Genomic DNA, 26,903 nt, shown 5'->3' with positions numbered 1-26,903 from the left:
CATTTTTGAGACTTTGTTGGCTCAAGGGGCCAAGGGGGACTATTGATTTCAATTCCTGAGTAACTGTTTGAATGCAAAGAAGACAAAAGGAGATGAAGGGGCTCTCAGATGTTTGGCTGGGGGTTCTCAATGAAGTTTTCTTCAGTCGAATCAACTCAAGGGGTTCTCTCAATGCTCATCCTTGTGGAATATCTTCCTCCTGCCATGGCTAAATACATTTCCTTTTCTTAACTGCTGAAATGACCTATGAATGCACATTTTTCTCCAGTAGCAAATCTAAATTACTAGGGGACTAACCTGTTATGCCCAGTTCAGAAAAGAAATGCTAAATTTATTTGTTTTTGTTAAGATTTTGTTCAGAATTGAAAAAAAAACTGTCCATCTTGCCTTAATAATAATTTTGCCCCTTAGAAGGGAGAGGAATCAGTGAAACTGCTTCTTTGGACTTAGGAGTGGAAATGATGGGAAACTTGAGGAAGTGTCCATTCTACCTTAGAATGTATCATAGAATAGAGAAAAGTTGGGCAAAATTTGACAGATATAGACCCTAGATATGGGGAAAGAAGATTTCAACGGGCTTAGAGAAAGGATTGGTAGATGGTCTAAAATTCTATAAGTCAGTTTTGGAAGAAGATCACAAAAATAAAATTCTAAAAACACATTTTAGATTAAGAGGAAAAGGATGAATATACCAGTATACCAATATAGATACACAGCAACTCAACAAGCAAAGCTGTTTTTTATTTTTGTCTCTGTAGCCCCAGTACCTGGAACACAGTAGATGTCTAAAAAAAATCTGTTAGAATTTAATGGATGACATCTAGGAATGAAGTCTCACTGGAATGATTCAGATACATGCTTGACCTTGTGCCAACATTTTTATCAGTGACTTGGATAAAGACACAGATGGTATGCCTTTCAAATCTGTAGATCACACAAAGCTGATAAATTCAGCAAAAAGACAGCAAGGTGGTACAGTGGATAGAGTGAGGGACCTGGAGTCAAGAAAATCTGAATTCAGAGCCAGTCTCAGACATTTACTATTTGACCCTGGGCAAGTCACTTAACTTCTATGTCAGTTTCCTTATCTGTAAAATGGGGATAATAACAGCATATGCCTACCTCCCAGGGATCATTTTTCAAATCTTAAAGTATTATACAAATGCCTTTATTATTGTTATTATCATTAATGAAAAATAAATTCTTTGAGATTATAACATGGAGAGAAAGGTTCCACCTGTATTGGTTTCACCTGAGAACTTCTTAAACTAATAAAATTGTAGGTCTCACCTGAGAACTTCTTAAACTAATAAAATTGTAGGTCTAATTCCTATCACTGGATAGCAATTAATATCCAAGAATTATTAAAAAAATCTCGATGGGCTAGAATGTCATGTTAAATTGAACAAAGTGAAATTTAATGGATATAAATGTAAAACTTTATACTTGGGTTCAAGAAATCACTCACATATATAAGATGAAGGAAGTGTGGTTAATTAGGTAGCAGTTAGTCTGAAAAAGATTTGTGGGGATTAGTTGATGAGACTGTTATGAATCAATATTGAAAAATGGCATCCAAGATGCCTTCATTAAGATAGGCATGGTCCCCAGGATACAAGGTACTCTGTCCCAATTAGACCACAGCTGACACAATGTTTAGACTTGTTCTACTTGACCCCAATGGATAAAACTTGGAGCAATGGGTGGAAGTTGGAAAGGGACAAATTTAGGTTTGATTTAAGGAAATAACTTTCTAACAATTTTAGGTATTCCAAAGTGAAACAGGCTATACTTGGGGAGATAGTAGCCTCTCCCTCACTGAAGATATTCAAGCAAAAACCTCATTATTTGTCATACATGTTGTACAATGTAGTCTTGCTTGGATATGGGTTGGATTTAATGGTCTCTGAGGTCCCTTCCAAGATGGAAATTCTGTAGTTTTGTTTGAGGCTTAAATTAGGGAGATAACTGCTTGCCAAAGGTGTCTGTTGCTGTCTTTATTTTATTTGGGGTACAAACATAAGAATTTACATTCTTACTCATTTAAAAATCAAATGGTTTAACTGCTTCAGTTTGCTTATTATTAATATGATTTAAATTTTAATGTTTATAGTATTGTAGAAATAATAATTAATAGAGAAATGATAAGCAGTGGCTGGCCTAATTATCAGTCAATAAGCATTTATTAAGTGCTCAAAATGTGTCAGACACTATGTTAATTACTGGGGATATAAAGAAAAAACAAAAGCACGATCTCTGCCTTCACGGAGCTAGTACTCAATGAAGGAGACAACATGCAAATAACTGTATACAGGATGTATATATATACAGTGCATATGGAAGTGCACAGGGAAAAAACCAGCAGTGGCAGAGACAGGAAAACATCTGCAGAAGGCAGCATTTGAGCTGAGTCTTAAAGAAAGGCAGGGAAGCCAGGAGGCAGAGGTGAGGAGGGAGAGCATTCCAGGAATGGGGGGACAGCCAGTAAAAAGGCTTAAAGTAAGAAGATGAAGTGTGGCATCTGAGCAACAACATGAAGGGCAGTGTCATTAGACTGCAGTGTCTGTCAAGGGGAATAAAGTGTAAGAAAAATGGAAAGGTAAGAAGGGGCCAGGTAGTGAAAATGAATGAGTCTGGATACGGGATATTCCAAAAGCCAAAGATAAAATCTTACAACCAAGAATAACTTATACAACAAAAAATAAGTATAATCTGACACAGGAAAAATGGACCTGAATGAAATAGAAGACTTTTAAGCATCCCTGATGAAAAGACAAAGCAGAAATGTTAAAAGGTAAACACAGGAGTTAAGAGAAACATAAAAGGAAAATACGTTTGATCAGCTGTAAACGGATACATACAGATGAAATGTCAGAGACATTCTAATGGAGAAAAAACAAGTGGGGCAGCTAGGTGGCACAGTAAATAGAGCAATGGCCCTGGAGTCTGGAGAACCTGAGCTCAAATCTGCCCTCAGACACTTAACACTTACTAGCTCTGTGATGGCAAGTCTACTTAACCCCAACTGACCTTGTCTTCCCCGCCTCCAAAAAAAAAAACAAAAAAAACGAGTGTCCCTTCTGAAACCTAATATCATCAAGGTAATAGAGGGAGGGAAGGGACACATATAATCTAATTATACAAGGAGAAGACTGAGTACAAACCAAGAGGAAGGGATGGGAGAAGTCAGCAACATCTTTGATATTTGAAAAGAATGTTATGGGGAAGCAGATTTGGGGACAATTTCTTTCCTCTTAATTTTGGGTATAACATTCTAGCAACTTCTACCATTTCTCACTTTTTTTTTTTTATTAAGCAATCAGGGTTAAGTAACTTGCTCAAGGTTACACGGCCAGTTATTTCTGGGTGTGGTGCTGAGTGTCTGAGCCCAGGATTCGATCTCCAGGTTATCCCAACACTGGAGCCGGTACTCCTACTCGATGAGCCACCTGGCCGCCCCTAAGCAATTGGGGTTAAGTAACTTGCTCAAGGTTACACGGCCAGGTGTTTCTGGGTGGGTGCTAAGTGTCTGAGCCCGGAATTCGATCTCCAGGTCGTTCTGACACTGGAGCCGGTACTCTTACTCGCTGTGCTACCTGGCCGCCCCACCATTTCTCACTTTTGCAGAAAAATTTTGTGTAATGCCATCTGGTATTTCTATAGTCTTCTTAGCTGCTTGTAAAATCAATTCCTTGTCATTATATTCTTGAAGTCTTACAACTATATCTATATATTAATATCTTTAGATCTAAGTTTCCTCATTTATTAAATTGGTGGGAGAGTTGTGGTACAGTCTAAGGTCCCTTTTAGCTCTTAATCTATGGTCTTACTTATTAAATAAAGTCAGTAAGTATTCTATGCATAAGAAGTAACACGTATCTGTATCTACTACTGAAGAAAAATTCTTCCAACAAAGTCAGAATTTCCTTCCTTGTGAAAGCTGTCCTGGTAAAATCTCTTGGAGGTATAGAATGGACACAGTGCATACCTAACCCTCTTGTTTTTATGCCCAGTCAAGCTAAACTTTGCCTTGGATCACTCCTACCATTTGTCACCTTCTAGCCTACAAATATGCTGCTTAATAAAGATGGGGAAAATTCTGCTACCATTCTGACTGTGCCCACTACAGATTTATGTTATACAATCTCAACTGGGTCCTCAGTGCTGCTAGGTAATTACTATCTCTCTCTACACAGCCATTCTTCTGAACCTTTTCTTCCATCCTCAAAGCTTCCAAAGCTGTCCTTCTCCCAACTCCCTCAGTTGAGGATCTTTCATTATATTTTACAGAAAAAAAGAGCCCACTCTCTCCTCTCCTTCATCTATCATTCAGATGCCTTCTACCACTCTCTCCTCCTTCATCCCTGTCTCACATGATAAAGTGGTTTTATTCTTCTACTAAGGAACCCCTGTACTTGTTTGAGTGATCTCATTCCATCCTGTCTGCTCCAACAGATTGCTCCTTCTGCTTTTCCCACTTTCTTGCTTATTTTATTTCTTTTTTTTTTTTTAGAGGGGGAAGGCAGGGAAATTGGGGTTAAGTGACTTGCCCAAGGTCACAAGGCTAGTAAGTGTTAAGTGTACGAGGCCACATTTAAACTCAGGTCCTCCTGATTCCAGGGACGGTGCTCTATTCACTGTGCCACCTAGCCACTCCTTTCTTGGTTATTTTCAATCTCTCTCTAGCTATTGGCTCATTTCTATAGCCTACAAACAAACATGCCTATGTCTCCCCTAGCCTGCAACAACTCTCACTTGTATCCCTGCTAACTATGGTTCTATTTCTTTTCTGTCCTTTGTAACTAATTCTTCAAAAAGGCTGCATACAATAAATGTCTCCATTTTCTTTTACCTCACCCTCTTTTTAACCCCTTACAATCTGGCTTCTGACCTTATTGTTCCTCTAAGGCACACACACGTTTATATTCCAACACTACATATGATGAAAGTTCAGTTTCTTATACAGTTCTCTTCCCTATTATTCTTTGTGTCTTGAAATGTCTATTATTATTGCATGCACAATAAAAAAGAAAAAATTAAAAACTGCCATGTCCACCAAGGTCTATTGCTTTTTTTCTTTTGATATAGGACAATTACTGGTAACTGTTAGCACCTGCTCTTATTCACTCTCTCCTTCATCATCTGTAGGTTTGCAGGGGGATCCCTAGGAGGTAATTATGTTAGGTTTTGAGGGTTACCTTATGAGACTGCATTCCTAACACTACAGCTCCTAAGTCCTCACTGGTATGTTTCCTCTTAACAGTCTGTCAGGAGATACAGTTAGCTCAAAGCAAAGATGGCATAGTAAAGAGGTGGTGAGAAAACTTCCTCCTCATAAACATGGGGTGCATTCTCCCTCAAATATAGTTAGGATCCACAGGAAGAGGGGGCATAAATAAGAGTATAATGGTAGTTAAGCAGATATGTAGAGAACACATGTGGCTAAGATCAGCCATGCCTCCAGCACTGGAGGATCTCATGGTCCTTTCTCTCTCCTAGCGGTCCTCTCGCTTCTTGCCTTAGCTGAATGCCCACTGAGCAGATATTTCAGCTGGGCTCCTAGAACCTGCACATCTTCACACCTTGAACTCTCAATTTCTATGACTAGCTCTCCCCTGAGTACAGAGTTGAATCTCTTCCTGGCTATCAGAGATTTCATTCCTTGAAGTGATTTCCTGTCTTGAAAGACTATTTATCTGTGTCTATCTGTTTCCTGCTAGATTTGGTGTCTCCTGCTGATCAAGCAACTCTGGGTCAAAGTGCCCTGGGTGACTTTTGGAAGCTGGAGAGGAATTAGGAAAGAGAAGTCCCATTCTTACCTCCAAGAATGATTCCCTCTCAATGGTTAGGATCTTCCTCAATTGTTGGTTCCTTCCTGAAATGTCTTTCAAGGATTGTGAGATCCAATGTCAACAAGATACAGGGCACAAGTGTATCTTTATAATTATCTGTCCCTAATCTATCATTACACCCTGGGCTTCTTGGGTGGGGGGATGGTCAAAGACCAATTTCCATACACAAGTATTTCCTCCCAATTTTGTCTTCTTAGAATACTAATTCTAATGAGCAAATTGAGTGATATATATATATATATATATATATTTTTTTTTTTTCCTATAAAACACCTTTGACCACATCCTCTATTCTTCCACTTTCTCATATAAACAGTAATATCTGAAGTAAAAAAGAAATGCCTTAAAGTTTTCAAAAGGTAGAAGGAGTGTTTTTGAAAACTGTACTGTAAGTGGGAGTCTAAGCTTCAAAATCAAGTACAAGATATTTTGGAATTTCCAGAGGAAAAAATGCATGCTCTAAGATAAAAGGAAGAAATGGGATTTCATGAGAAAACTCATAAGCTAGTGGTATTTTGCCTTCTAAAATATTAAAAATATGAAATTACATATGTATCAAAATGTTTCTGAATGACACCTTTTACCATGGAAATAAGTTAATTTGCAATAGACTGGTCTCTTTGCATCAAGTCTCTCCCTACTTTAGTCCATCCTTCACTCAGCTAACCAAAGTAATCTTCCTAAAGCACAGGTCAGACCAGATCTTCTCCCTATTTAGTCATCTCCAGTGGCTCCCCATTACCTCCAGAATCCAATGTAAAATCTTCTGTTTGGGTTTTAAAAGCCTTTTATAACCTGGCCCTTTCCTTCCATTCCAGTTTTCTTACACCTCACTTCTTGCCCCATACCCAACAATCCAGTGACCTTGATCTTGCAGATACTTGAACAAGAAACTCTATCTTTCAACTTGTGGAATATTCATATGTTGTCCAGAAGCTTGGAGTTCTCTCTCTCCTTATTTTCAATTCCTGGTTCCTTTCCTTTAAATCTCAGCTAAAATTTCACCTTTGATAAAAAGCCTTTCCTGGTTCCCTTTAATGCTAGTGCTTTCCCTCTGAGGATATCTCCAATTTATCATGAGTAAATACACATATACATACACATAAGATGTATATATTATTTCCATTGAAAATATCATTCATAAACATTTTTGACACATATAATTTAATATTTAATAGTTTAGAAGACAAAATATCACTAACATAAGAATGTTCTCATGAAACCCCATTTACATCACCAAAATGTATTTTGAGAAGCTCTCCCTATGCATACTACTTCCCTGTTCCCTTTTTCTTTTCCCCCTGCCTAGGAAAGGCTGATGTAGGACACCCACCTAAATCAAAGTAAATGCCAAAATAATACAACTAGGCTGTATTCCTACAGGGGTACAGGGAGACAGTTTCTTTTTTTAAAGATAAAATGCAGAGTGACAACCTTATGAAATTCATTAGCATAAAAATATAAATGGAATCAGGAAGTGATCTGTATCATCTATAGATGACAGGTCTATACTGAGCCATAAAAACTGAGCCTAGGGTTTTACAGCAGCAAATCAATGAGTTAAAATGTATTGTGTATCCATTATTACAAAGCATTGCATTAGACCACTTTTTTTCCTCAATAATTTGAAATGGCATACAGAAACCTCAAGAGATGATTCAGCGTAATTCATATAACCTTTGTAGGACTGTGTTAATAACAGCAACCCTGACCCATTTGTTCAGACAAATGACTGTGTGGGTGCATAAAGGAGTCATGTAAATCATCTTAACAGCTGACGTCTCTTCCTCTAAATTCTGGGTTGAAGATGAATAAATGAAAATATACTAAAAATAATCGAGGTATTGAAAACTACCTTCTACCCAGAAACCACCAAGACAAAAGTGGATCTTTTGTTTTATATTGCTGTCACAAACCTCTTAATATTTTTTCATTATGAACTTGACAAACACCAAATAAAATGGGCATTTCTAAATACAAAGTAGAACAGAAAAAGGATTTATCTCAGAATCCATAACATGGAAGTGACAAGTTCTGACACTGAAATTAGAAATACTAAAGCAGCATTTAAAACAAATGATCTATGTATACATGTATGTGAATTAAATACTTGAAGATCTTGTTCAAAGTAAATATATGATACTAAGAAAGGATAATGGCACAGTATTATGGACAGAATATTAGATTTGGAATCAGAGGACCTACATTCCAATCTTGACTGTGCTACTTACTACCTGTATGAGTCTGAACAATTCACCAAACCTATTTGAGCCTCAGTTTCCTAGTCTGTAAAATGAGGAAGGTTGAATGAAATTATCTCTAAAGTCTTGTCCAGCTCTTGATCCTATGATATTTTAAATTGGTGGAACACTAATACAATTCTAAGATTGTTCAGAGCAAGGACTATAGTTAGCTTACTATACCCTTTAAGTCTTCACAAAGATAATTTATTTTCTACTAAGAGTTGTAAATCCCTCCCTCAATTTGGATCCTTTCTAAGTTTACTGTACAATCAAACAAGACTATAAAATGTCTATTTTTATGCAGTCTGGTTCAATAAATTCTCTGAGTTCTCTTGTCCTTTTATAAGGACATATTTTAATTGATTTGTACCTGAGTATCAAAGTTACAATTACAACTTGCATACTCTACCTGAGATCTAGCAATTTCAAAAATTTTATTTTACTACTGATTAGATTTTCCTTCCTGTGGAGCCCCGCCCCCCTTTTAAAAACTAAATAGTATGAAAAGGATATATCCAGGCCATATGATCACATTGAAAGACGAGGCTACTGTACTTTGACTCTTTCTATGGAGGGTTTGGTTGCCTTGATGAGAGAACCTGCGTACTTTTAAAGGCATTCACACTTCACTGAGGATGAGTGATTAAGTCCTCAGAGGTCAGTATATGATTTTACTGGCTCAAATTATTGTGGGTTAATGTTACTCCTTACTGGGACTATAAAAAGAAATAGACGTACAGGTCCTTCAGAGACATCCAGAGGGGCCTGTCTTTCTGTCTTCTACCCACTCTCAGACTCAGGCATCATAAAGTCTTAGTGTAGCTTAATGCTTTAATAAGCTTTCATCTCTGGGGATGAGAGATTCCATCCCTGCCTCTCTCCAGCTTGGGTGCTGTCATCTCTCAGATTGAGGCTTTGTCACTGTCTCTCCATGGCTATCATCTCTGGGGCTGAGTGGGGCTTGCATCAGGACTTTTGGGACACATTATCTATACCCACACATCTAGGTGTGTGAAGCTGAAACCTGTGTTTTGGCACAGATCTCCAAGGACCCAGCACTCCTCCATCAGCCCCAGAGTGGTGGCCTTGGAGAGAGGATCCACATTCTAGTAATCAAAGGTTCTGTTTCCCAGCCTTTTGAAAGAATGTCAAGAATATCTAATCGAAGGACTGAGGCCATGACCCTGGAGCTAGGGGAGCAACAAAGGGTAGCTGCAATGAGGAAGAAAAAACCTGGACTTTGCCCTTTCTTACTAATGTGAGTTATTCAGGCGATATGGTATGGGTCCAGTGGGGAGGATTACTAAGCTATTCCTGAAAGAGAAAAACACTCAAGGTCTTGAGTAAATCAAGCAGTCTGCTTCCTGTGGATATCCAGCCAATAGGAATCCTGGATGAATCACCCCAGATGTAATCCATTTGTTATTTTGGGAGAAGGGGTCTCTCTTCATTCATGCCTTTCTGAGGCAAATAATCAGGATCCCTCAAAACAAGCAGAATCCCACAACTTCTGGGATGGAAGGGATCTCCGTGGCCATCTAGCCCAACATGTACACAACAGAAATCTCCACTATAACATACCTGACTATGATCATGCAGCCTCTGCTTAGAGATCTGCAGGGAGGGGGACCCCACCAACTGACATAGCCAACCCATATGACTTTGGGACAGCTCTAATTATTAGGAAGTTCTTCCTGACATCAAGCTTAAGTTCAACTTTGTAATGCTGATTGGTTCTGCCTGAGAAGATATCTAATCCTTCTTCGGCATGTTGGGGAGAAGCTGTGTTGCTCTGGTGTGGGTGATGAGTGGGATAGTGAGGGGCCATCAAGGCACAAGGAGCAACTGGGTTAACTCTTGATCTGGAGCTCTGCCCTCCTCCTTTCCCTTGGTCTCCAACACTTCTATCTTCTTTCTACTCTTTCTATGGAAGTCCCACCCAGCATGCTGTGTCCTGGGGTGTGGGAGTGGGTCTAGCAATGGGTTCTGGTAGCGAGTTGGGAGCTGTCTTGACTTTCTGTTCCTTGAAGAATAAGAAGCCCAACCAGGAGAGAAATAGTGTCAGAAGTGACACCTGACCTCTACCTACTTTTGGGTTTTTTCTGCCTGAGTTCCTGACTTGGTGATTGTAAGGCAGAGGAGAGTAGCATTTTATACCCTTTAAAAACTCTGAAGTTGACTCTCTAAATTCTCTAATTAGTAAAGTGATTTTTATTGAATTTCATGGTCCACTAAATATTAGGTCTTAAACCTGAATCACTGGACTGGTCTAACACAGTTCTGGCTTAGAAGGTCAAAATTCTTCAAATCCCTGGAAAAACTCTCATGTTATCCATGAGCCTTCTCTGTCCCAGACTAAACATTTCCAGTTCCTTCAACCAATCCTCCTGTGATAGTGACTCGTGGCCTTTCACTTTTCTGGCCGCCCTTTTTGGATCCTCTCCAGATTATCAATATCCTTAAACTATGCTGATAGGAGAATATTATCTACCAGAGTCCTCTATCATGGAGCCCAGCCTGGCTGGCTTTTCCTAATGCCCTATTCCTTTCAGGTTGGTTAGTTCTCCTTAAAAAGTATTGAAACTGTCATGACTGGCTTATGGAATGATGGTTCAAGTCCCACGGCCATTCTCAGATTCCCAGGTCTCTTAGGACATGCTGTCTTGATATACCGATCACTTAAAGGCATAAAAAGTTCCACTCACATGAAATCTTTTCAAACTTGATGCATGTCTCAAGGCCACCAGGAATCACCATACCCTTCCCTGCTGACCAGATAATTTCTGTGACTAGAGTGCTGGAGCCGGAGTTAGGAAGACCCGAGTTCAAATCTAGTCTCAGACATTCACCAGCGACCGTGGCCGCGTCACTTAATCCTTACTTGCCACAGTTTTCTAATTGGTAAAATGGGGAGGAGACAGTCTCCTCATACTCTATCCTCATCATATCTCATCTCTAGCATTATGATAAATGCTGGACACCAGGGTTGCTGACTCAGGCTGGTCTCCTGGTGCTTTGCAAACCTTAAAGTGCTACATAAATATTATCTATTATTAAATATTTACACCTCCTACCTGAAAGAAATGAAACACTTGTACATCATTCAATAGTTATCAGAAAGAAAGTTTACTCAGAGCATAGAAAAGCTACTTAACAAGAACACAGCACTTAGCTATGTGACCCTCTAATTTATGTAGCATTTCAAGGTTTGCACAGCACGTTACAGATATCAAATTCTAACCTCACAGTGACTACAGGCATTAGGCACCACACATCCATATAGGTATTTGTTGTCTTGCCCATTAGGAGGTAAGCTCCTTATAAATGGGGACAGTTTCATTTTTGTATTTGTATCCCCAGCACAATTAAGTGCTTAATAGATGCCTGTGGATTAACTGGAGTTGACTGACACCAAAATGGTGGAATCAGTTGGGGGATCCTTGGGTGGAAAGATACCTTTCCAGCTTGGAATTTGGGATAGAGGAGGAGGAAAGATGAGCATAATGTGACATGCACCCTACATTTTGGAACAGGAGATGTCAGAGGGCTCAGAGGAAGGTGAATTACAATCCCAGAGTCTATAATTGCACAGGGATGCCAGCCTAGAAGGGAGGAGAAGCTCCCGAGTAGAGTTCTGGAGCAAAGAAACAATGGCACTGGAAAGAAGAACTGTTTGAAGAGACTGAGGGTAGAAGCCAAAAAAGACTTTAACTTCTTAAAGAAGGTGTTAGAATAAACACCGAGCTGAGACATACATGTCAAAAACAACCAACAGATGGAACAGCCTTTAGAATAATTTGGATTTGTCTCTTAATGTTTATGGAAAACAAAATCATAAGCACATTAATCATATTAGTTTAAGAAGATATCATTAAAATCTAAGTTATTTCAACAGAAACAAAAATTTAAGAATATCGTTACTTTTGGTCTATTAAAAGTAGTCAAATTAGCCTATACTGTAACACATACTACATCAGCAGGCATATGATTCACTGTTTACCTAATGGAGTGATGTCCTGAAGTATAGTCTAATTTTCCAAACTTTTGTGTATGGTAGCCAGATTTTTGTAAGAGGTCCATCCATGTTGTGTAATTTTGATCCAGACCCTTAAAATTATTCCAAGATTCAGTTAAATGAGTAAAGAGGCCACTCCACATTGCTGAAAAACATATAAAATAGGGATTATAATAAGAATTTAAAACAAATACAATAATACACATGTGTGTCTATTATATATGTATATATACATACATCTACAAGTATACACAGACACAAATATATACAAACATACACTATACACACATACATACACACACTTTCGCTCATTTAAAGACTAGAGGAGTAATAAGTATAGGGATATTTATTTATTATAGGCATAAAATTATAAGCTCAGTCATACTTACTAACATTTAGACAGTGGTTGGACTCTCTGCCTAACTTTTACATTGCTATCTATTTCTAGTTAACCCCTGGCCTCTTTGCTGTTGAGGCAAAATTCAATTTATCAGAAATACTTGGGTAATCAAATAACAGATTATACTAATAACGTTGGTGATTAGACAGACACCAGGAGGGAAAACCGGGTTCAAAGAGTCAACCTTTTCTTGAGACTTCTCCCAGCGTGGGTTTTTTGCTGTGAGACACCTGTTGAGCCAATGACTCATCTTGACATCTCCCTTCTCTACCACAACCAGTTCTGCCTTTGCTCCTCAGGGGAGTGCTGGAATGTCACACTCACTGTAACTTCCCATCTGAGCTCCCTTGATAATTTATAGATGATCCCTGAGTCATGACCAAGTTTCCTCAATCTACCCCAAAAAACAGAAGTCTTGTATGAAGTTCAAAGGCCTTTTTGAACTTAGTCTGAGGCCTATGAATGAACTGGTTCATTGGGTATCTTATTACTTTAAGTGTAGTGGGGTTGAGTAAATCAATCACCCCAACATTACATAAAAATTAGGGATTAAAAATATATTGCTGGGGGCGGCTAGGTGGTACAGTGAATAGAGTGCTGGCCCTGGAGTCTGGAGGACCTGAGTTCAAATCTGGCCTCAGACACTTAACACATACTAGCTGTATGACCTTCAGTAAGTCACTTAAACCCAACTGCCCTGCCCTCCCCGCTCCAAAAAAAAGGCAAAAAAATATATATATATTGCTATAAGGTGAATGGATATACTATATGTTTCTATAATGATCAACAGGAAATACTTCACAACTTCCTACTCTGATGCCTCAGCACTGTGTGGTCCTGAGCTCTGGAAGGCTGTATCAGTGGAGTGCAAATTGTGGCCACACTAAAAAGTTTTCTAAAACAGTCTTAAGAACAGACTCTCTGCTCAGTAAGGACTAGTCCAGATAAGGATGAAGAGACTGATTACAAGTAAGGTGGTCATTTGGAGATGACCTCTTTAGTCATGGGAACTTGTGGAACAAAGGAAAATATAGCCTTCAGTATTATGTAGCTTTATGATTTTGAAGTGGCAGAAAAGGGCTAAAATTCACAAAGTTTTCAGACTTTAAAGCTGAGTTTAGTTATAGTCACTTAAAATCTGTGTTCAGTGACTATTGAACAGACATGCTACAGGAGGAACTGATGCCTTAGAGAGGCAAGTAAAGGAGTGGGTTTTACTGTGTGTCTAAGGACAAGAAGAAATATTTCATAAAGCATAGTTAGTAATCATAACTGGGAATGTTAATGGGATGAATTCACCCACAAAACAGAAGTGGATAAGAAACCAGAATCCAACAATATGTTGTTTACAAGAAACACACTTGAGACACACAAAGTTAAAAATAAAGGGCTAATGCATAGTCTCATATGCTTCAGGGATATAAAAAAAGGTGGAGTAGCAACAATGATCTCAGACAAAGCAAAAGCAAAAACAGACCTAATTAAAAGGGATAAGCAGGTAAATTACATCTTGCTAAAAGGAACCACATATAATAAAGTAATATCAATACTAAACATACGGGCACCAAATGGCATAGCATTCACATTCTTAAAGGACAAGTTTGTCTTCTTGTCCTCCACATATATTGTAATACCTTCCCCTTCCCCTCTCCTCACTCCATTTCCTGTCCTCCCCTTTTCCTCCCTCTTCATCTTTTTATTCGTCTCCCTCCACTTGTTTCTGCTTCCCTCCCTTCTTCTTTACACCCTCTCCCTACCTTCCCTTTTGCTTTCTTTCCATCTCACCACTTTCCTTCCCTTCTAGTTCTTCTCATCTCTTATGCTCCCCTGCCATCCCTTTGCTGTCTATTCTCCTTCTTTAAACCCTCTTTTAGGGGCAGGGTCAAGATGGCAGAGTAGAAACAGGACTTCTGCACGGCTCCCGCTTCCACTTACTCCAATACATGTAAAAAATGACTCTAAACAAACTTTAGAGCTACAGAACCCACAAAGTGACAGAGAGAAACTAACCTCCCGCTGAAGACAGTCTGGTAGGCCAGTAGGAAGGGGCCATTGCAGTGTGCTGGGAGCAGAGCCCAGCCTTGCGTGACCTGAGGTTTTAGCCTCAGGGCACTCTGACCAGCTGAGGCTAGAGGGACATTGAGAGAGTAGATCACCAGCAGCTGTGGTGGTTTCCAGAATTATCAACCCATAAATACCAAAGACAAAGTGAGAGGTCAGTGGACTTTGGGAACAGGGAGTTCCAGAGTGTGGTCTGGTCTCTGCCCCTGGAAGGGAGAAGTGGCTAAGGCATGTAGCTGCTTCAGAGCTCCTGGCCTGCAGATTGTAGGGGGAGCAAGCAACCATGCTGAGGGGTAATCGTTCTTGCTTTAACTTGGTTGGATCTGGATTGCTGTCTAGGGTGAAGGTCCTGGGATGCATGACCAGTGAGTCAGAGCGTGAGGAGGCTTCAGAGAAGGCAGCCAACTAATAGATTTGGCAGTTGAGAAAACCCTAGTGATTTGGGACAAAGCTCCCTTCTCTGGAAGCAGAGTTCTACTGTGGCAAAAAGATCAAAAGTCAAGTAATTGAGTGACAACATGAGCAAGCAAAGGAAGCAAATACAGTCCAGCAATCTGACTTTAGACTCCCATTTTGGGGACAAAAAGGATCAAAGCATGGAAGAGGAGGAAGATAGCAAAATCAGAACTCCTGCACCAAAAGCTTCCAAGAAAAATATGAGCTGGTTACAGGCCATAGAGGACCTTAAGAAGGATTTTGAAAACCAAATAAGAGAAGTGGTAGAAAAATTGAGAAATTAAAAAACAGACTAACTCAAATGACAAAAGAGGCTCAAAAAGGCAATGAGGAGAAGAATGCTTTAAAAAAGCCAAATTTGCCAGATGGAAAAAGAATCTCAAAAGCTCACTGAAGAGAATCATTCCTTCAGGATTAGATTGGAGCAAATGAAAACTAGTGACTTTATGAGAAATCAAGATATTATTAAACAGTTGCAAACAAATGAAAAAATAGAAGGCAATGTGAAATATCTCATTGGGAAAACCACTGACCTGGAAAAGAGATCCAGGAGAGATAATTTAAAAATTATTGGACTACCTGAAAGCCATGATCAAAAAAGAACTTAGAAATCATCCTTCAGGAAAAGTTCAATGAATTATAGCAGGAAATATACAGTAAGTCTATGCAAGTGGAGGACTTCAACTTTCCCCTCTCAGAACTATGAGACATTAGAAGGACAACAGGAAACTGGGAAAACAATTTTTATAACTAATTTCTCTGATATATGATTCATTTCTCAAATATATAGGGAACCAAGCCAAATTTATAAAAACACAAGTCATTCCTCAATTGATAAATCAAAGGATACGAACAGTTTTCAGAAGAAGAAATTAAGCTATGAATACACATGAAAAAATACTCTAAATCATCACAGATTAGAGAAATGCAAATTAAAACAACTCTGAGATATTATCTCATACCTATCAAATTGGTTACTATGGCAGAAAAGGAAAAGGGTCCCAAAGGGCTATAAAACTGTGTATACCTTTTCACCCAGCAATTCCGCTACTAGGTCTGTAATCCCAAAGAGATCAAATAAAAGGCAAAAGGATCTACTTGTGCAAAAAATATTTATAGCAGCTCTTTCTGTGGAGGCAAGGAATTGCAAACTGAGGGAAGACCTGTAAGTTGGGGAATGGCTAAAAAAGCTGTGTTATATGACTGTGATGGTATGCTATTGTGCTATAAGAAATGATAAGCAGGATGATTAAAGAAAAACTTGGTAAGACTTATATAAATTTATGTAAAGTAAAGCGAAAAGAACAAGGAGAACACTGTATACAGTTACAGCAATATTGTAAAGATGATCAACTGTGAAAGACTTAGCTACTTTGATCTGGGCAATGATCCAAGATAATTCTAACAGATCATGATGAAAAATGCTACTGACCTTCAAAGAGAGAACTGATGAACTCTGAATGCAGAATGAAACTCACTTTTTTTAAACTTTATTTTTATAGTTTTATTTTGTTTGTGTTTTCTTTTGCAAGATGGCTAATATGGAAAATATGTTTTGCATGACCATACATGTATAACTGAAATCAAATTGCTTGCTTTCTCAAAGAGGGAGAGGGATGGGAAAGAGAGAAAACTTAGAATTCGAAATTTTAAAAAATGATTGTTAAAATTTTTTACATGTAAGTAGGAAATATTTAACAACATTAATAAAAATAATTTAAAAAGAAATATTTCACAGGACATTTAGTCATCTCATATTGTTCATGATAAATATTTGCAAGAAGACTCCCATAAAAATAAATATGGATTATGTAATATATATGGAGGAAAAAGTGGAAAAATTCTATGAAGAACTTGATAAAGTTCTTCAAATTAAATTAACATACACTTTCAAACTCTGTGACCTCAAAGGTAGTTATGGGAAGGATAGTAAAACATGGTTTTGGAAAAGATGATTGAGAAGCAGGAAAGAAGGAGATCAAAGGCTCACATCCTCTTGCCTACCATCATGAATATCTTCTTCAACAAGAAGATAACCTAAGCAGGTACCAAATAATGCTACAAAAATTAAATATGATTATATTTTAAAAGATAATTAGTTACTAATATAGGCTGCATTTCCAAATCAGCTGGTTATGCACAATTATTCCAATTACCTACCACTGATTTATTAGAGAAAAGATAAAAATTAATATCAAACTAGAAAAACAAAAATGAGTGGATATGTCATTGACTAATGAATTCATGGTAGTTAATGAGATCACAGAATGTAAAGGGCCAAGAACAGAGTTTTGAGGGATGCTCATAGTTAGTGGGCACAACAGCAACAATAAGCAAGCAAAAACACTCCAGAAAGGCAGCTGGAGAAATGAGAGAGCGGTCAGTTAACAAGTATTTAAGTGCCTACTATGTGCTAGCCACTATTCTAGGGAAACAAAAGGAAAAGACGGTGCCTGCTCTATAGCCTAACGGAGCAGCGTCACTAAAACCCATGGAGGAGAAACTAAGTGTCAAATACTACAGGGGCGTAGAATAATGAATGGAGAACTTTTCTTGAGGTTGAAAATTCCTAGGCTCAAGTCCCATCTCTTACACACACTGCCATAGTGCACGTTCTATGTCCAAAGCCACACTCTAAGTCTATAAATTGCAGGGCAGCAGTCAATCTACAATAAGACAAGGAATTTTCTTGTTGGGAGTTCCCTATAGTGGTGAAATTACAAGTGTGGATTAAAAAATAGACTTAACTCAAGTTCTGAGCCCACACACTCCATAATATAAATTTTAGGTTTCTTCTTTTGTTGGAAGCAAATTCAGATGAATGAATTTTAACTTTAACTTGAAGAGCTTCTAAGAATAACTAAGTATCTTAATAATTTAGAGAGATACAAGCCAAACTACTGGGTGCTAGACAAACTTAAAAACATAAAGGAGTCACAGAGAAGCCAAGAAAAACTGTTGTTTTGTAGAAAAGATAAAGGATTAAACTTTCAGTTATATCAATTCATGCTTTAATATCCTGTTCCTGAACTGTATACTGCTTAATACCAGTGGTGTTTTGCCAGTATAACTATTTCTCTAAACTAAGCCAAACTAATGAAGTGACCATACTAATATGAGAAATGAAAACTGCATGACAATTAGTGAAGTCTGAATCCAGAAACATTTATTATCATGATTAGCAGATACTCAGATAAAGTCCTTGATATTCAGAAGGTTAATGATACTGTGTTTTCTGAAATCTAACACTAATGACAACTTAAACTAAGTTCCATGCTGTTATTTATATTAATTAATATGTATATATATGTATATATATATATATATATATATATAATAGGGACATCTGTACCTGCACGTGATGGGCAACAGATTGGAGAGTTTGTATATGCATTGAGAAAAAGAGTACCATGTTTTTTCATGAAGTTTATAAAGGGAAGTGCCACTGTCTGATTTCCTGGATGAAATGTAAGTCTTCCATCCTGCAATCAAAGAAACAGTAGTTAATCATATTATGCAAGAAGTATATTTTTCAGTATTAATAATATTAACATTTGCAATTTGCAGAGGGCTTTAAAATTATTGTTACAGTAATCAAAACAACTCTGTAAACAACTCTGAAATATGCATTTCAGAAATTAGAACAGAGACATTAACAAGTCAGATATTTAATGTATAGCATTACAATTAAATTCACATGAATGAATAAGTTTATCAATAGACATCACTACGTTTTCATGACACTGCTCAACTACTTTATCATCAACTGACTCATCATCCCTGAGATTCCCCAGACTAAAAGTCCCTTCCTGGCCATCATATCCTTATTAGAACAGAATGTAAACTTATTAGAATGTAAGCTACTTGAGGGCAAGGACTATTTCACTTTTGCATTTGTATTTTCAGCTCTTAGCCCAATGTTTGGCACATAATAAAGGCTTACTTAGTGCCTCTTCATTCATTCATGAAAATGAAATATACAAAATATTCATCACCCAAATATCCATCACCCTTGGTCCTCTTCTCCCTGTGATCTCATCAGTTTCCATGGATTTGATGATCATCTCTTTAAAGATGACTTCCAGATTTATATATTCAACTCTTGAGCTTTAGTCCTGTATCAACAACTGGACATTTCCAACTGGATAAGCCCTAGGCTTATCAAACTTCATCTGTCTAAAAGAGAACTCCTTATCTTTCTTCTCATATCCTCCCCCTTTCCCATTTCTTTATTTCTGTTAAGGGCTACCCCCCAAATCACTCAGGTTTACATCCTCAGAATTTTCCTTGGTTCTTCCCTCTCAACTCACTGCTTATATCTTAAATAGCTGACAAGTCTTGTAGAATCTACCTCCATAACATCTCTCACATGCATCCCATTCTTTCCACTCACATGGTCACCACCCTGGTCCAGGCTCTCATCACATCTTGCCTGGATTACTCTAATGGTCTCCAATCTAATTGGTTTCTTTGCCTCAACTGCTTCCTTTCTCTAATTTTCCACATACTAGTCAAATCCCCTACTCTCAATAAATACATGATCAAAGGATATGAATAGGCAGTTTTCAAAGGAGGAAATCCAAGCTATCTGTGATTATCTGAATCACTAATAGCTGAATAAATGCAAATTGAAGCAACTTTAAGGTTCTACCCCACATTTCTCAGACAGTCAAAGATGACAAAGGAGGAAAATGATAAATGCTAGAGAGATTGTGAGAAAAATAGGTATAGAATTGTGCTTCTAGTAGAATTGTGAGTTGGCCCAGTCACTTTTTGAAGCAATTCGAAACTATGCTAGGAAAGTTACCAAACTGTGCATTTGACTTAGGACTAGGTCTCTACCCCAAAGAAATCAAAGAAAAAGGGGAAGGTAAACAAGGGGATAAACATTTATATAATGCCTATTAAGTGCTAGGCATTGTACTAAGTACTTTACAAACATTATCTTATTTGATCCTCAAAATAATTCTGCAAGGTAGATGCTATTATTATCTCCATTTCACAACTAAGGAAACTGAGGCAATTAGAGGTTAAGTAGTTGAGGCCAGATTTGAACTCAGGTCTTCCTGACTCCGGGGCCGGTGGTCTGTTCATATCCTTTGACTATTTATCAATTGGGGAATGATTTGTATTCTTATAGATTTGACTCAATTCTCTGTATATTTAGAAATGAGACCTAATCAGAGACACTGGTTGTAAAAATTCTTCCCCAATTTCCCACTTCCCTCTTAATATTGGTTACATTGGCTTTGTTTGTACAGAAACTTTTTTTTTTCCCTTTTTGGAGGGCAGTTGGGGTTAAATAACTTGCCCAAGGTCACACGGCTACTTTTTGTGTTAAGTGTCTGAGGCCAGATTTGAACTCAGGTCCTCCTGACTCCAGGGCCGGTGCTCTATTCACTGTGGCACCTAGCTGCCCCTCGTACAGAAACTTTTCAATTTAATGTAATCAAGATTATCCATTTTGCATTTTATAATGCTCTCTAACTCTTGTTTGGTTATAAAGTCTTCCCTTCTCCATAAAGCTGACAGGTAAACTATTCCTTGCTTTTCTAGATGCTTACAGTATCAGCCTTTATACTAGAGTGTGTACCCATTTAGATCTGATTTTGGTATACAGTGTTAGATAATGGTCTATGCCCAGTTTCTGCCATACTATATTCCAGTTTTCTCAGCAGTTTTTTTTCAAATAGTGAGTCCTTATCCCCAAACCCAGGCAACTTTCTAAGAAAAAAAAATACAGATTAGTTGCTTATTGGCGCTACTTATAGGAATTTCCCTTGTACACGTGAAATCACAAATCTAGACCAAAAAATAAATCTCAATCAATATGAGAGGCAAGTATGGATTAGATTCATAGAATTTGTTCTCATTACTTCACAGTCAAATCTAATAAATGCCAAACGAGTAGCAGAAATATTAGGTATGTTGTTTGTCCTTCATTCTCTAAGAGGATCATGACATAAGGAAGGTGATGCCATGACATGAAAATGAATTGGATTTAAATGAGGGAGGCTGTGCAAAGTCATCAGCCTCAACTTTCTCCTCCAGTGGAGTGGAATTTAAAGGTATATCCCTTCAAACTAGGCTGGAAAAGTTAGATAAATAACTTCCAACTCTCTTCATGCACAGTAGATATTAACAAATGATAGTTGGGGTAGATGGTTTGTACTGTAATTATAACAAGAGAAAAATCAGATGCTTCCTCTCTTGTATTTAAAACCAAAAGAAGTGTTTTATTACATTTGAGTTTCAGTGCAAAAGAATTAAGACTGAGGAAATGATAGCTATAGTAGTTGAAGTTTCACTTTTGGAAATCTTGATAACGGGTTAATCTTTACCAATTCTAAATAGAAATAGAAAATGCAATATGGCTAGGCTAGGGAAAAAGGCCATTCTAGAATTGGCATGGAAAGAAAAAGAATTCTCAATAGTATAGCAAACTGGCATGCTATTGGAAGCTATACGCTAAATTAAGACTACTGCCAGATGGGATGTTCAGTGGAAGGAAGAGATAACTCAGAGAAGAATCAACACACACTTAATTCTAAAACATATGTATTGAATGTAAAGCTTATGCACACGCCCATTTAGTTTCTAATTTTATAATTGATAACTAAAAATCTGTCTAAGAAGTAGCTTTTTAAAAAGTGGGTAATATCAATCAAGGTTTAATCAACATACATTTATTAAGCACTATCTTTATGCTTGGCACCAAGCTAGGCATTGGGGATACTTTAAAAAGTGAGACAGTCCTTGACATCAATAAACTTATATTTTTCTCTGGTGTGTATATGAAGGAATACATGTTTCCAGATAAATAAGTAAAGGATATATACAAGGAAAAGAGAGATGAACAATGGGACATGGGGGAGAGGAAAGGTCCTCGAAGATGGTATCACTTGCATTAGTGGAAGCAAAAATGAAGAGGGCATGATGTCAGGGAGCCTGTGCAAAGCCACAATAGGATGTTATGTATGGGGAACAGGAAGTGGGTGACCAGTTTGGTTACAGTGTGTTGTGTGAATGGGAGTAATGAATCTGAAGGGGTAGAATGCAGTCATACTGTGAAGAGCTTCAGATTGTAAAAAAAAAAAAAAAGAATTTGTAATTTTATCTTGAAGATGGGAAGGCACTAAAGCTTTCTGAGCAGCCAACTGCCATGGTGAGACCTTTGCTTTAGGAATGAATATTGGGAAGTAGAGTCAAGATGGCAGAGTGAGAGGAAAAATTTAAAGTCTGGCTCATTTTTCAACAAAGAACTAGAGACTACACCAGACTGAATTCTGATTGGAAAAGCTAAGAAGTCACAGTAAGTCATTTTTCTACTCCTGGGTGGTTTAGGGAGATGGAAAGAGAAGTCTATAGATACTAGGGAGGGTGTCTGTCTAGGAACATACATGGCTGAAACATTCCAACACCCAGGGAAGGAGAGAAGACTCATTCTGGGAACCAGGACAGGAAATTTCCTGGGATCTCTTTCTATCCCTGTGCTTCTTCATTTTCTTTATTTGTTTTTCCTCAGAATTTTGACTTTATTTTTTTTTTAATTTTTATTTTTTTGCCTTTTGGAGGGCAATTGGGGTTAACTTGCCCAAGGTTACACGGCTAGTTTTTTTTTGTGTGGGTGTTAAGTGCCTGAACTCGGGTCCTCCCGACTCCAGGGCCAAAGCTTTACTCACTACGCCACCTAGCTGCCCCGACTTTATTATTTCTTAATGTGTAATGGAGTCATTAGCTTTCACGTGGTCATTTCTAATTTTCAAGGAATTATTTTCTTCAGTAGTTTTATACCTTTCTTACCCACATTATTTTTTCATATATTCTCTTTTTATATTCTTTTTCTACATGGTTCTTACCTATTTTCCCATTCTTTCCCCTCTATTCTCATTTAGTTTTTAAAATAATTTTTTGCTACTTTTTTAACTCCAACTTTAACACTTTTAGGAATTCTTGTTGACCTTGTGTCCAAACTGCATTTTTCTTTAAGGCTTTGCTTACAGATTTTCGGGAGTCATTCTCTTCTTCTGTGCTTGTGTCTTAAGCTTTCCTATCACCATAGTAGCTCTTTATCATCATATTCTTTTTTTTTTTTGTTTGCTTCTTCCTCTGCTGTGAATTAACCTCTTTCAGTTTTGAGGCTGGTAATTTGATTTTAAGAAAATCAAATTAGCTGATGGTTAATGTTTTATCATTTGTTTTTAGAAAAAAAGAGCTCTTGATTTATTAGGTTAGTGCTATTTTTACTTTCAATCTTGTTCATCTCTCCTTTGATTTTCAGAACTCCTATTTTGGTGTTTAACTGTAATTTTTTAATTTGTGATTTTCTATTTTTTAAGTTCAGTTCAACACAATGACCAATCAAAAGCCCCAAGGACTTATGATGAAGCATGCTATCAAATCCAGACAGAAAGCTGGTAGAGTCAGAGTGTAGACTAAAGCATATTTTTAGAGTGAAGGTTGAGGCACATTTTCTTCTCTTTCTTTTTTTGAACATGGCTGATGTGAGAATTTTCTTACATGAGTATACATATTTATAATGGGTTTTGTTTTTCTTGTCTTTTCAATTGGTGAGGGAGAAGGAACATGGAGGGAGAGAATTCCATATTGAATGGCAGAATATTTTTGGCTGAGAAATTGGGAAAGGCTTAAGAGAGTTACATGTAATAACTTTTTATAGATAACATTTGTTTTCAATCTTGCAGTTATTTAAAAAAGATCTTTGGAGTAATGGCTAAGTATTTATGTACTCAGATATAATGAGTCAGGTTAAAAAAAAGTGGTGACTCATTTATTTCATCTATCTTTTGACAATATCACTATTGCACTATGGTGCAAGCTCTTATCACCTCCTGCACTGATAATTGCAATAGCTTTGTGGTTGTCATTCTTGCCTCCAGTTTCCCCATTCTATGCAATCTTCCACTCAATTATCAAAGTAGTCTTCCTAAAGAACAGGTCTGACCATGCCACTCCCCTATTCAATGAAGTCCAATGGTGCTCTATTACCTCTAGGATCAAAAATAAAATTATTGGTTTGGTTTTTAAAGTCCTTCATGATCTGGCCCTTCTTACCTTTCCAGCCTTTTTACACTTTACTTTCCGCCATGTATTCTCTCTTTGATACTAGTGATACTCTTTGATTTTTCTTGAAGGAGACGCTTTGTCTTCTGGCACTGGGTAGTTTTACTGACTGTCCACAAGCCTGGAATTCTCTCCTCACTCTAATTCTTGCCCTCCCTTGGTTCTTTCATGTTCCAGCTAAAATCTCATCTTCTGCAAAAAACTTATGATCACTAAGGCTATGAAAATCTCTGACTGAATCCAAGTTCTACAGCCCACTGGACCGGGCAGTCTGACTCCTTGAATATGAAGTCTGACCTCCCTGCATGGGACTCAGAGAGGCAGGGACAGCTCTACACCCCTTGCCAGCAGGAAGCACTTTCAGAAGCTGAGACCTTCACACTTTACCCTAAAGGAATTTGGGTCCCATTTGTTTGAGGGGGGAATGATGAGGTTCAGGCTCTGGGAATTCCCTTGAGTCTTTGAGGTACAGGCTCTGGGAACCCCCCTTGAACTCTGATTAAATCATCCCATTTGATGAAGCATTTGCATGAGGCCATGAACCTTTCATTGTGGCTGGGCCAAGACCTCTGTTACTAGCCTAGCCCTCCATTGTCCATCTACTTCCTACCCTTGAGCCTATCAAGATATCAATCCACCCTGGAACTGGCTGTAGCCCACCATTGTCTGTACTCTCCAGGTAGCCTCCAGCAACTTCCCACCCTTAATCACTCTTCTCTTGAAGACCCTTCCCAAACTCCTCCTCTAGACCACCCCTAGATTCCTCCCATTCCTCCCACAACCTTTCTGTATATAAGACCCCATATTCCCTCCCTGTGTGAGAGAGTACCCTAGAATGACCTAACACGGACTTACTCTGTGTCTAATACAAGCGAACTTTCAGTAAACTTTACTTTTCTTTGGCTGAGAAGACTTGAGTCGAACTCATTCAGCAGGACCCAACATGTTGGTATTTTGGGGTCTCCAGAGCAACCCTAACCCTCTTTGTGGGTAACCTTGTTAATCCTTAATCCCTGTGATTATCTCCAATTTATTCTGCATATATTATTTGTACCTAGCAGCTGTTCACATGCTGTCTCCCCCAAGAGACTAAGAGCCGGACAGCAGCGAATAATTTTTGCCTTCTTTGTGTCCCCAGACTTAGGACAGTGCCTGGCAAATAGTATATGCTTAATAAAAGCTTGTTGACTTAATTTGCATTACAGGATCATAGATTGAGAAGCTCCCATTTTACAGATTAGGACTAGAGAGACAAAACAATTTGTTCAAACAAGGTCATATCGTGACAGAAACAGGAGGTAAGTTCAGGTCGATTTACTCCAACATAAGCCCTTCTAATTAAAAATGGGCCAAGAGCGATCTAAGCAGAGGACAGGAAGGTTCTAAGGGCATGGGGGGGAGGGGGGGAAAGGGAAGAGGCATTTTTCAAACAGACCACCAGCATTAGGAGTTAAAGTGAATGGGAATTCAATTTTCTGTTTCATTCGTTTGCAAAGTTAATACCCCTGAATGGGTCAGGGAGCAAAATGTCACTTGAGACCCCGACAGCATCCCCCAAAGAGCGGATGCAGTTTAAAGAGGTCCGACAGTTCCCTTCCACGCCGTGCACACCTCCTAATTTGCAGCAAAGTGAGATCACGGGCAGGGGTGGGGTTTAAGGGAGGTTCTCGGAGTTTCAGATCAGTGCAGTTGGGGCAGCTGAGTGGGTCTGGGCAGCCACACCCGGTCCCTGGAGCACTAAGTGCCTTCCTCGCCCGCCGCGCCCTTCCACCAGCCGCGGTGCAGGGGAGGCAGAAGGGGCGCCCTCTCTCCCCGTCCAGATACTTACGAAAGAATCGCTCACCACCAGCACCACATTCGGTACCGAGGGATCCCGGACTGTTACCCTCTGGGGAGGGGGCCAACCAGGGCTCCCTTTTTGCTTCAGTCTCCCTGCCCAAGGGGTCGGGACGGCCAGAGCCGGACCCGCAGAACTGGCCATCATCAGGACCACACCTACAGACCACCATTGCATCGCCCCACCAGGCCAAGGGCTCACTCTCCCCTTCTCAGTCCCAGGACACAGCTGGAAGTGCACCTCTAGGCGCACTGCTTTGACTGGTTTCCGAGAAAGAGGACAGCTACTTCAAACCCACTTCCTCTGAATGAGCCACTTCACGATGCGCAGAGGAGGGGCAGAACTGCAACTCCCAGCAGGCCCAAGGGCCGCAAGGCTTCTGACGTAACTTGGCCGGGAGCTTGTTCGCTCTGTTCCCCCCACCCCCATCCCTCTCTCTGCTCTTTTTCTGCGGCTGGGTTGGGTCACGTGGTCCAATCCTGAGGAAACACGCATGCGCTCTGACCCTGGACAGAAGGCGGCTGGAGTAAGGTAGCTTTAGAAAAAAATGAATCGGGGTCTCCTGGGAGGGGATGGCTTAGGGACTTCCAGGGGGGCAGCCCGTCTGCAGTAGGAGGGATCTGAAGAGAGGGCCCGGGGTCGCCCCTCTCGTGACCCCAGGAGAAGCGTGAGCCGGCCGTGGGGAGGACTCGATGAGGTGGCTGTGGGCCCCCGGCCAGCGGCGTTGAATGGGGCAGGGGTTGGAGGGGCCTCCTCTCAGGGCTCCCCCCACCCCAACCCTGAGACCCTGCGCTCGGCTTCCGACCCCTGGGCTTCCCCTCCAGCTCCTGAGGCCGCTGCCACCTCCAGAGTGGGGTGATGGTGGGGTTCGGGGCACGACCTCATCTTTCCAGGGACCCAGGAGAAAACATCTCCTACCTGGGAAGAAGTGTCTGATTATGTGACCTTCCCCGCC

General features: G+C 39.2%; 2 protein-coding genes across 9 annotated transcripts in view; one reads left to right on the top strand and one right to left on the bottom strand.

Moving 5' to 3' along the window:
- The window catches only part of ARSK (arylsulfatase family member K), a 48,808-nt gene extending 22,670 nt beyond the window's left edge, over positions 1 to 26,138 (bottom strand). The window contains exons 1-3 of one of the 3 annotated variants that reach the window (XM_069085139.1): positions 25,940 to 26,138; positions 18,380 to 18,509; positions 12,096 to 12,255 (exon numbers count right to left, since the gene is read on the bottom strand). In XM_069085139.1, the coding sequence (XP_068941240.1) occupies positions 12,096 to 12,255; positions 18,380 to 18,509; positions 25,940 to 26,125 (476 nt within the window). In that variant the 5' untranslated portion in view covers positions 26,126 to 26,138. The remainder of the gene's footprint in view (positions 1 to 12,095; positions 12,256 to 18,379; positions 18,510 to 25,939) is intronic. The other 2 variants (XM_069085140.1, XM_069085141.1) reach the window with 2 other exon arrangements.
- A 203-nt stretch (positions 26,139 to 26,341) lies between these two features.
- The window catches only part of SKIC3 (SKI3 subunit of superkiller complex), a 122,893-nt gene continuing 122,331 nt past the window's right edge, over positions 26,342 to 26,903 (top strand). For all 6 annotated transcript variants that reach the window (XM_069085129.1, XM_069085128.1, XM_069085124.1 and 3 more), the window contains exon 1: positions 26,342 to 26,479. The gene's annotated coding sequence lies outside the window, so the exon portion shown is untranslated. The remainder of the gene's footprint in view (positions 26,480 to 26,903) is intronic.

Source organism: Petaurus breviceps, unplaced genomic scaffold, assembly GCF_028583685.1.
Source record: "Petaurus breviceps papuanus isolate PSGF00001 unplaced genomic scaffold, PetGlider_PUasm1.0 175, whole genome shotgun sequence".
Classification (NCBI taxonomy): Eukaryota; Metazoa; Chordata; class Mammalia; order Diprotodontia; family Petauridae; genus Petaurus; species Petaurus breviceps.
The sequence above is the reverse complement of the archived record's forward strand: the minus strand, read 5'-3'. Positions and strand labels throughout refer to the sequence as shown.